The sequence below is a fragment of the Gossypium hirsutum genome, chromosome D05, assembly GCF_007990345.1.
Source record: "Gossypium hirsutum isolate 1008001.06 chromosome D05, Gossypium_hirsutum_v2.1, whole genome shotgun sequence".
NCBI classification, from domain to species: domain Eukaryota; kingdom Viridiplantae; phylum Streptophyta; class Magnoliopsida; order Malvales; family Malvaceae; genus Gossypium; species Gossypium hirsutum.
In genome coordinates this window covers 4,118,315-4,129,100 of record NC_053441.1, presented here as the reverse complement: position 1 = coordinate 4,129,100, position 10,786 = coordinate 4,118,315, and the positions used below count along the sequence as shown (strand labels likewise).

Sequence of the window (10,786 nt, the reverse complement as noted above, 5' to 3'; positions counted from 1 at the left end):
GACTGGAACTGCTTCATTTTCACATGTATCTATTTACCTGCTTCACTTTGATTGGATGGGAAGTCAAAACTGGACTCTTTTATCACCTTTTTTTTTTTTACAAAAAGAAAATATTGGTGACAATGTATGAGGCTAGCTAGGTGTATTAGAAGAGGGTTCTTTTTTATTTTTAGAACAGAGAATCAACGATTGATTGGGGAATTGAAGTGTGACAAGACTCAAGTTTGCTAGATGAATTTGCTGGTCTTCGATGCAATCTTTTTGATTGATTATTATTATTATTATTCATAAATCAACTGCAATTTCATCTCATGACTCATCCTATACTTTTTATTATTGTTTAGCCTTTGCCTAAATGCCTAGTTTACTATATATCCACTCCATGCATGGCTATCAAAACAGTTCCCTACTTATTTATTTATAATATAGATCTCTTGCTTTTTTTACTACTACCATGATAAGATCATGATAAGACGGATATGGCATAAGGTTAATTTCTTCTTCTTTTTTGAGAATTTTGTACTTACACTAACTCTTGTTAATTATTTCTGTTTATTGATTGAGGTGAATATTTTAATTATCTCCTGATACCAGAAAGTTCTTTTAAGAGTTGAATAAAATTTTAATTTTTAATAGTCTATATATTTATAATTTTAAATAATTAAATTAAATTTTTATAATTTTAAAAGAATCAATGTATAATTTTATTTTTATTAATTTAATTTTTTTTTTAAATTTAAATAATAATTTTTTATTTTAGAGAAACCTTTTAGATTCGCCTCTGACTCTAATTTTTATGAAAAGTTGAGTTTTAAAGAAATCACATAAAGGGATTTAGGTATGATAATTTTTATTTTTAAAATCCCAATCAACATACAATTTTTTTATAATTATTACTTTGACAGTTATAGTTTATTGTAATTACTGTTTAGTGGCTAAACATATCCTTCCTACTTCACACGCGTTCAGTCTCTATCCCTTTTTTTTATATACAATATTGGTCAACTATCACTTTGACTTCCTCTACTTGACACATGTTCAGTCTTTTGCATTTTACAGAAAATTGGTCTAATATCACTTTTGGCCCCTCTACTAGGGCTAAAATTAAAAATTAATGTTTATACTTGAATTTCTACAATAATTCAACAAGAATATTTGGTCCTATTTTTTTATAATATTTTTCTAAATAATTAATATTGTCAATTATTCTGATAAAATTTTTGGAGTGTTTTTTTGAACAAAATATTAATTTAACAAAAAAAGTATTTCCATATGTTAAGTTGGAATAAGTTAGCTACCAAAATTGTTAACAGTGTTAATTATTTGGACTAACTAATGACATGAATTTTCCCTCTATTTTTAGTCATTATAAGATAATGGTAAAATTGTAGTTTCGATTTCTCTACTACGCTCACATATGATATTTAATATTTATATTTTTAAATTTACATAATTTGGGCCTTTACTTTTACAATAGCATTAATTAGTCCAAATGATTTACATACTTATATGTGATAATTATCTTATTATTTTACTATCATATCATTTGTATGCTAACTAGTGTCTAAGAATAAATAAAAAGAAGTTATTTGTGGTTGAAAGGCTATCGACTATACATTCATAAACGTCTTGACAAAAAAAACAAAGACTGTGAACATGGCAAAGTGGCATGACACTGTAACTTTTTCTATAGATGATATGACAATGATCAAGTTATAATTTAAGATTTAATTCCTATACTTCAACTTCTTGACATGAATTGCTACCTCAACTTTTATAAGGTCATTGATTAGCCTAAATGCCTTATTTTTATTAAAATGGTGATGTAGTTTTTAATTTAAAGTCACGTGTATTGTAATGGTTTTTTTTTATATGATTACCTTGTCGGCATTTAAAAAAAATTAAAATATCACTCTAACGAATTAAATAAAAATCTTTAATGATATTAACAATTACAATTGAATTTTTAAATTCAAAAAACAAATTAAAAATAAAAATATAAGACTAAATTCTAAATGCACGATGTGATTTTTTTTTATTTTTTAAATTTTTTGTATATTTTTTATGGTTGAACGAAAAATACAATGTTTTTTAGTCTTAGCAAAATGTGACAGCTAAAGGATAATGGTTTATCAGATAGTTTAAAGAAAAAATGATACATCGGAAGTCAAATGATGAATTTGACTAGATGAGACAACATGATTAAAATGTAAAATATAATCATGTGGTAAGGACTATGTACTTTTCGCATTTCATTATATAAACCTTGTAAGGAATTATTCTAATAATTTTCTTTGTCTAAAAATTATTTATGTTGAATGATTTACCTTTGGCATTTAGGATTTGATGCCAATACGCGATTTTGGACTTCTAAAGTTCAAATCTGTTGTTGAGCCGATTATTTATATTTTATTATGTTATAAAAATAGTAGTAAAATAATAGAAGAATAATAAGAAAAGAAAATAAGAATACATAAATTTTTTATTAAAATAATTCTTTATAACAATATTTTTTCATAATTTTTTTGTAAAACTAGTTATTTTCCTAAGTAAAATAAAAAAATCTAGATTTTAATTAATGTATTATTTAAATAAAATATTTAAATTTTGTATACAAAAATATAATAACCATTAAAAATAAATTTTAATAAATAAAATTACATTTCTAAATTTTATTAAAAGCAGAATCTAAATTTCACTAATTAATATTGTTATTAATATATTATAGTTTTTAATTTGAATTTTAAAAAAAAAATCTAAATCTTAGATAATTTTATAGGTGCGTCAAATGTTGGCATTACATATAGGTATCTCTATTATAAAGAGGGTTGACAATATATGATTTATTGTGCGTGAGTTCATAACTAATGCTTAATATATATTTGGTACTTAAGTTTGACACTTTTCTCTAATGTGGTATTTATGTTTTCTTCAAAGTTTTAATAACCAAACTTGACAATTGAATCGATCAGACCATTAGTTAGCGATACAATTGGTTCAACCATCGATCTAAAATAACTAAAAATCATAAAAATTAATAAAATATTAGAATAATTATAAAAACTAGTTCAACTATAGGTTTTTGTCTTGATTTCTAGTTTTTTACCGATTTTGAGCAATTCGCTCAAAGACTAGTTCAACTTCTATGTCCATACTGGTTTAATAGTCAGTTTTCGTTCGGTCAATCTAGTGCGGTTCCAATAAAACTAGTCTTTTTGGTCCGATGTGGCAATTCTATTTAGCAAAAGCTATACATTTCTTATCCAATAAAACTAAATTTATTCTATTAGCAAAATCATGAAATTTCAAATAAAATTATATTAGCAATTAATTTTCATCAAATCAACATTAAAACTCGAATTAAGTACCAAAAAATTACTGCCGATACCTATGGATACCAAAATATATAACTTTTCCAAATATAAATTTCACATTAAATTAAAAAAAACACAAATATGGTATTGAAAAAAAATAATCAGAAATGTCCAAGAATATACTAAGCCTATAACTAATATTATACTGAGTTTATTTAATTTGGTATTGTTTTATTAATTGATAATTTGATTAATAGTTTTTTCACCTAAATTAGTTTTTTATTGCAATTATAATGGTTTAAAGAAATGCATCGATGCACAATAGGACTAATTGAAATAAAATTTAATTTAATGTTAGTGAAAAATTGAAAATCATTCCAAATCAAGTATACAATTCTAAAAAAATCCAAAAATAAACTTACAATTTTGAAAACATCTGAAAGATGTTGAAAAATATCATTCATGTGCATGTGCTAGAGACTTCTTCGGGCTGACGCACTATCACTTAATGGTAAAATTTATACAAAAATCAATTTATTTTATTGTAATTAAATACCAATAAATTATGGTTTGTAAGTTGGATTAGAATTTCATCACGCAACAAAGTTCAAGACTAGTATAGTCTCCGGTCGGAATTCAACAAGATAATTAAATTTTAGTTTTTGAAGATGGTTCGATCTTCTCGTTCGAGTTATGCTAATCACGCTTGTTGTTTGAACTTTGCCACGTTATTGTAATTATAATATTTAAAAATATTTTATAATAATAAATGAGTCATTAAGATATTAAGTACACATAAATGTCACGTGCTACTTTTCTTTTAGATTATTTCGAGTTCAAATTTCAATATGTACAAATCGTGTGTAGGTTTATTCTAATTTTTAATAAATTAGGCTTTTCTTATGAGTAATTATATATATTTGTAAATTTATTTTAAAGAATATTTTATAATATTTAAATAATAAAATTACTTATTGATGCTGCCTCGCATTAAAAAAAAAAAAGAATACTCGGGCTCTGTTTGACTTTTAAAAATATTTTTTATTTTCGGATATTCAAAAATATATTTTGTAAATAGGTTCATATTTTCTTATAATAGAAACATAGTAAATAAAAGAATAAGAAATTCTAAATTGAAATGTAATCAGTAATTAATAAATTTGATATTTAAAAAGTGTTGATATAAATTTAAATGGTGCCCTGAAAATCACAAATCATTTTTAGGTAAAACAATAGAATAACTGCTTTATCATTTTCAAAAACTAAAATAAAAACAACTCCTGTTGCCTAAAACCAAATGAAACTTGGTGGTCAAACTGAGTGTAACTTGGGTCTGAACATGATTTAAACCAAACAATGGCACGACCTCAACCAGCTATGGACTAGACCACAACTTTTTATTACGCAATTAGTTCCATCAAACCGAAAACTGTAAAATCAAACCGGTTACTTCGAATAAAAATATAAAATATCAAGGACTAACTTTCAGCTTGATCAAATATATATGATATGGAATTAAATGAAAGGCAACAATCCCTTATTGGGATGTGATGATATTTTAAGTATCCAGTTTGTTGAAGTTGCTGTGGGCAAAAGAAAAATCATAAGATAAGCAGGAAGCCATGGGCAATGGCAATGGCATTGGTAGGGCCTTCCCTGCAAACACGAAATTACTTCAAATATTAAATGTTGGGACCGCCATGCACCAATGTGACAATGGCCACTGATCCATCCCCACCCTAACCGCCATGCCATTCTCACTCTAATCATCACCACCATTGCCGTATGACAAGCCGAATCCCACTTCACATTATATATATTTTTGCTGTATTGAATTCAAATTCCAAATCAAGTTCGCAACATTGAAACATAAACTAGTCTGTGTCAAACTGAAGCTGCAAACATTGATGGGAGGCAACTCATATGCATAAAACTGAACCAAATGCACATGCCATCCTGCTTTTTTGTTGTTCTAAAACACTTGAATCTAAAATCCCATGATTACAGAATCGGCCCCTAGAATCCAAAAAATATCCCAATAGTAATACTCCAATTTCAACACCATTGGATGTGGAGGCATCTTGGCTATTATTCACAACCCACCACGCCCCAACTTGGTCCTATGATTGCCAACCATAATCAAAACTCAATATCCTGTGAGAATCCTACCAGCATCTTTTCTACATTAATCATAATTTTAACATATAATCCTATTTTTGGGATTATTAGTTTAGGGGTTTTTTTGTAAAAAAAAAAGTTAATTCCATTTTTTTTACCATTTATATACACGGAACACACTCTATCCTACCAGCATCTCTAAACTTCAATACTGTCTGTCTGTCTATTTTGTGGAAAAAAAAAACACTGTCCCCACTTTAAATTTTCCTCTTTTTTTTAGTTGCTTCTTAAACTTAATTTACCTCATATATGAATATGAGTTGAATCCTTTACAGAACATTCTCCAAAGAAATATATACATAGAAGAGAGTTATATATATATATTATATCAGTACATCACCATCTGTCTCTCCCTCCATCTTAAGCCTCGAAGTACAGCAATTTCTTGCCCTTTTTAGTTTCATTTTCCTTTTCCTTCCCTTTGGAAACTCATCAAAACCTCAACCTGAACGTACTTTAGCTAGCGGTAGCTATTTAGTTGCGTAGTAGCTAGCTTCGTATAGCTAACAAAAAGGATATATATATGTAGTGGTGGTATAAAAAAAAAATTAGTCTCAAATTGCGGTCTGTTCATGGATTGCTTGAGAGAAATACAAGGAAAACAAGCTCACGATCCCATATTCATAGAGAAGATGAATACGTCGGCGTCGTGGCGTTGCATATGTGTTCCAGGGCCACTTATCGTTGGTGCAGGGCCTTCGGGTCTAGCCACAGCAGCTTGCTTAAAAGAGAAAGGGGTGCCAAGTGTAGTCCTAGAGAGATCCAACTGCATAGCATCTTTGTGGCAACTCAAGACCTACGATCGTCTACGCCTTCACTTGCCTAAACAGTTCTGCGAACTTCCTCTGATGGGGTTCCCTACTGATTTCCCTACTTACCCTATTAAGCAACAATTCGTGGACTACTTGGAAGCATACGCAAGGGAGTTCGACATTAAACCACGGTTCAATGAGACGGTTTCCCAAGCCGAGTACGACGCGACGCTGGGGTTTTGGCGGGTGAAAAGCGTTGGAGTAAATGGGAAAGGGACGGAATACGTGTGCCGGTGGTTGGTGGTGGCGACGGGAGAGAATGCGGAGGCTGTGATGCCGGAGATGGAAGGAATGGGAGAGTTTGGTGGGGACATAAGGCATACAAGTTTGTATAAAAGTGGAGAAGAGTTCAGAGGAAAAAGGGTTTTAGTGGTGGGGTGTGGGAATTCAGGAATGGAGGTGTGTTTGGATCTTTGCAATCATAATGCTAAGCCTTCACTTGTGGTCAGAGATACAGTAAGTACTTCTTCACCATCTCTCTCTCTCTCTCTCTCTTTTCTTCGATATAAAATTTCTTCTGTTTCCCACTAAACATATTTAACCCAAAATCACATCCACTAAAGGGTTTTTCTTTTATCTTTTTCATTGTTTTAATGGTAAAGTTCACTACCAAAAAAAAAAAGGGTTTCTGAACCCCCCTCTTTGTTTTGTGAGGAATAAAAGATGGTTTTTAATTGAACAAGTTTTTTCAATCTTTTTGCTTATGTTTCACCACAAATGGCACAACTGCCATAATTTGTGTCGCTTCAAACCAATCTGTTACTAAGTAATAATTTCAGGTGAACAAAGAGATCTCTTTTGGGTCCAAAAAAGAGATCTTAATTGGGATAGATAGGGAAAAAAATATTGAACATAATTATATAAATCAAAATTTAAAGAGAAGATAAAATCTTTGATCTCTCACTTTCTTGGGATTCTCAAGCATGCTCATCATCGTTAAGATCTTGTGTTGTCGTAATCATAATGAATCTACACCTTTTTTTCTTTTTTGTCCCTATGATTAAGTTTTTTTCCCCCTGGAAAAGACTAAAGAAAACTAACTCCAAAGTTATGGAGGAATGGCCTGGAGGCAACTAACCCATTCTATATCAACTCATGTTTTTGCTTTTTTAGTTTCGAGTCCACTCAAAAACCTGGCTTTTTTGTTTTATGGAACTGAAGGTGCACGTCCTTCCACGAGAGATGCTGGGGCGATCAACTTTCGGGTTGTCCATGTGGTTGCTCAAGTGGCTACCCATTCGGTTCGTCGATCGCTTATTGCTGATTGTAACGTGGTTGATGTTGGGTGACACCGCTCGCATCGGATTGGACCGGCCACGATTGGGTCCCTTGGAACTCAAGAATCTGTCTGGAAAGACCCCCGTCTTAGATGTTGGCACGCTTGCCAATATCAAAAGTGGAGACATTAAGGTACTTTGCCTTTTCTCATTGAAATCACATAACACCTGCCCTTTTTTTTCGTTCATTGTTGACAACTAACGAACTGTGTTTCCACAATCGTACCCACATGCTTTTCTTTTTTGCCACAAACATAGTTTCCCAATAATTCCCATACCATTTTTTTGTTAAATTTCGAAATTCTTTAACTTATAGATGTTGTTATACTATAGGTATGTCCAAGCATTAAGCGCCTAAAACGACATGCCGTGGAGTTTGTTAATGGCAAAACTGAGAACTTTGATGCAATCATCTTAGCAACTGGTTATAAAAGCAATGTACCCTCTTGGCTAAAGGTATATTATATATATATACTTGCCCTTTTATCTTTATTTCCTTTACCAACAAAAAAAAGGCTAAAAGAAAAGAGGAAATTGAAAATATTGACAGGAAAGAGAGATGTTCTCAGAGAAAGATGGGTACCCTCGAAGGCCATTCCCTAATGGGTGGAAAGGTGAAAGTGGGCTATACGCCGTGGGGTTCACAAAACGTGGGTTACTTGGTACATCAATGGATGCTAGGAGGATTGCAGAAGACATTGAACGGTGTTGGAAACATGAAGCAAAACACCGTATGGCCTTCACTCGTTCACTTTTGCAGCAACCTTCCTCAGATTCATCATCATAATCTCCGTGGTTGATTCATTTTTCCCTTAGCTTTATTTTTCTTGGGTTTTTGAATTAAAATCGTCAGAGAGCGAGAGTTTTTTTGGTTGAAGATGGAAGATATACTACATAATATACTGCGTCTGCACGTGAACATGCAGCAGTGGATATTGATTGATTCATAGCCAAAGCCAAAGGCACATGAGCAAAATTAAGGAAGAGAGTTGTCTCAGTGAACCCTTGTCTCCTTTTTCTAGATGACACCAAAGCCAGCTGCCATTGCAAGCCTTGGGGACGTATATGAAGGAAAGTTGAATTTCAAAGTGTTTAAGAACACGGGTCGGTTTTTTGTAATTGGATTGTGTGAGGGACCTGAGATTATATTTGTACATCTTGTACATTACCATTTTTCCCTAATTAGGCATCATACTTTTTCGTTTTTAGGGTGAGACACAAAGAGATTCAGATGAAGCTGAAATTTGAGTATTTGATTGAATATATATATTTATAAAGAGATAAAAAGGAAAAAACTGGAGCTATGGATTCTATCTGGTAAGTGTTTTGCATAGCATATGATTGTGTTTTTTGACCTGTACTTTCCATAAGGCTTTGGAGATTGTGATTTATTACCATAATCGATAGTAACAATCAGATGCAGCTTCCTTTAAAGCATTTATTATTTGTTTGGCTTTTTGCTGTTGATGTGCTTGGCTTCATATCAAACACCGGCAATATCGCTGTCAAAATGATTTCCTTCCAAATAGAATGTTTTCGACCACCTCATCATGTGCATTTAAAAATGAGCAACAAATTACATGTACATGGAGATTACATTTATTAAAAGAAAGTCCCATTTTTGCTGCAAGTAGAGCAAACATGCTTCAACAAAAATGAAGGGAACTTACGTGTCACTTTAGGAAAATGAAGGGACCAATCAATTCATTTTTAAACAAAGGAAAAAGGGTCGACCTGGCTATAACTGTATGTAACCCATTGTGTGTCATCTGCAAAAGTTGAGCTGGTTTGACAATTCAGTTGGATTTGATAGATAGCCTGTCATAAAGAAAAGAAATTCAACTATATATATATAAAAGAACAATTAAACGGATCCTTCCCCCAATTATAGCTTAAAAAATTATAAACGGACAAAAAGATTAGGTGAAAGAAAAGCAGCTTTTGCAGGAGATAAAAAGAGAAGGAACCGCGGAATAATTGGTCGTTTTCAATTTCTATTCAAGGCTGGGAGCCTAATTAACATGTGTTACATATATTTGTTGGTAACATATTGCTTTGCATTGCATGGACCATTTATCCTATATTTCCAATTTCCAACTACTTTCACTTGCCTTTGCCATCTTAATTTCCATTTTTCTTCACCACTCAACAATAAAAAAAAAAACATTTTCCTTCAAAAAATTATAAAATTTCTTGCTATATGCATGTCTTCCTCTATTTTAATTGTGCCAAAAAGCAGAAACCATGATCAAAGGATCAATCAGATTTTTTTTAAATTATGTTTGTCTTTTATTCTTATCGATAAGACAACCTGATTATTTTATTTATTTATAAAACATTACAAATAGATGCAACCAAAAAATTATTATTATGTAATTTTTTAATACGAGAGAGTTTATTATTATGTAATTTAATAAATTCGAAAATTAAAGCATGTCTACTTACAAATATAATGTCAAGTCAAACCAGATCCTTAAGCCGAAGATAAATATTTTGAAAATTATTATTTTTATTCAGAAAACACTTTAATTAAGGGGCATTATTTGTGTACTGATGAACCAGAATCTTTAGAAGCTAGCATCAAACACTTTTGCACATGGTTTTCATCTCGCCATCGAATCAGATGTGGGCCACTTTTCTCCTACGTCGGAATGTAGAATGTCTTCTTGTTATGCATACATGCATGCATGCATCTAGTAAATAATATATGATTCATATAAGCCCGCAACATTCACCGCATGCTTCCCATTATCATCTAACTTAATGGATTCATACAATAAACTTATAATAATAATAAAAAGTTCAATTTTATCCAATTCTCAAATTCTAAATTCCTTAATAAAAATCTCAATCTCATTTTATTTTATTTCATTCCTCTCCTTTGGTGCAAGCTTTATTTAAAGCAATGAATGGAGATGGGATGATGGGAGGTGTGTACGGCTCATACGATGGATCCCATATGGTCGGCCTGTTTGGGCCTTTGTTGCTACTTCTCTTCCCACTACACAAACAGTAAGCAAATCATGCATCACACATATCAATCCTCGACTTCAACTCCTTTTGATTTTGATATTAGTTTTGATCTTTCAGATTACAATATACATAATTAAAAGAACGAAATTTTCTCTTTTCTAGAAATAATATATACAAATAAAAAATATATGTCACATAGTCACTAAAATTAATTACTAAAAACATGGGTGTC

General features: G+C 31.1%; 1 protein-coding gene across 1 annotated transcript; it reads left to right on the top strand.

Moving 5' to 3' along the window:
- The first annotated feature begins 5,756 nt into the window (after window positions 1–5,756).
- On the top strand, window positions 5,757–9,022 carry LOC107906942 (indole-3-pyruvate monooxygenase YUCCA6). The gene is made up of 4 exons (XM_016834100.2): window positions 5,757–6,760; window positions 7,466–7,714; window positions 7,915–8,037; window positions 8,132–9,022. The coding sequence occupies exons 1-4, from the start codon at window positions 6,065–6,067 to the stop codon at window positions 8,366–8,368; spliced, it is 1,305 nt and encodes a 434-aa protein (XP_016689589.1). The 5' UTR covers window positions 5,757–6,064; the 3' UTR covers window positions 8,369–9,022.
- Window positions 9,023–10,786: the final 1,764 nt, after the last annotated feature.

Coding starts and splice junctions, on each gene's coding strand:
- LOC107906942 (XM_016834100.2), top strand. CDS start 6,065: ATGGATTGCTTGAGAGAAATACAAGGAAAACAAGCTCACGATCCCATA. Junction 6,761..7,465: donor CACTTGTGGTCAGAGATACA/GTAAGTACTTCT, acceptor ATGGAACTGAAG/GTGCACGTCCTTCCACGAGA. Junction 7,715..7,914: donor TCAAAAGTGGAGACATTAAG/GTACTTTGCCTT, acceptor GTTATACTATAG/GTATGTCCAAGCATTAAGCG.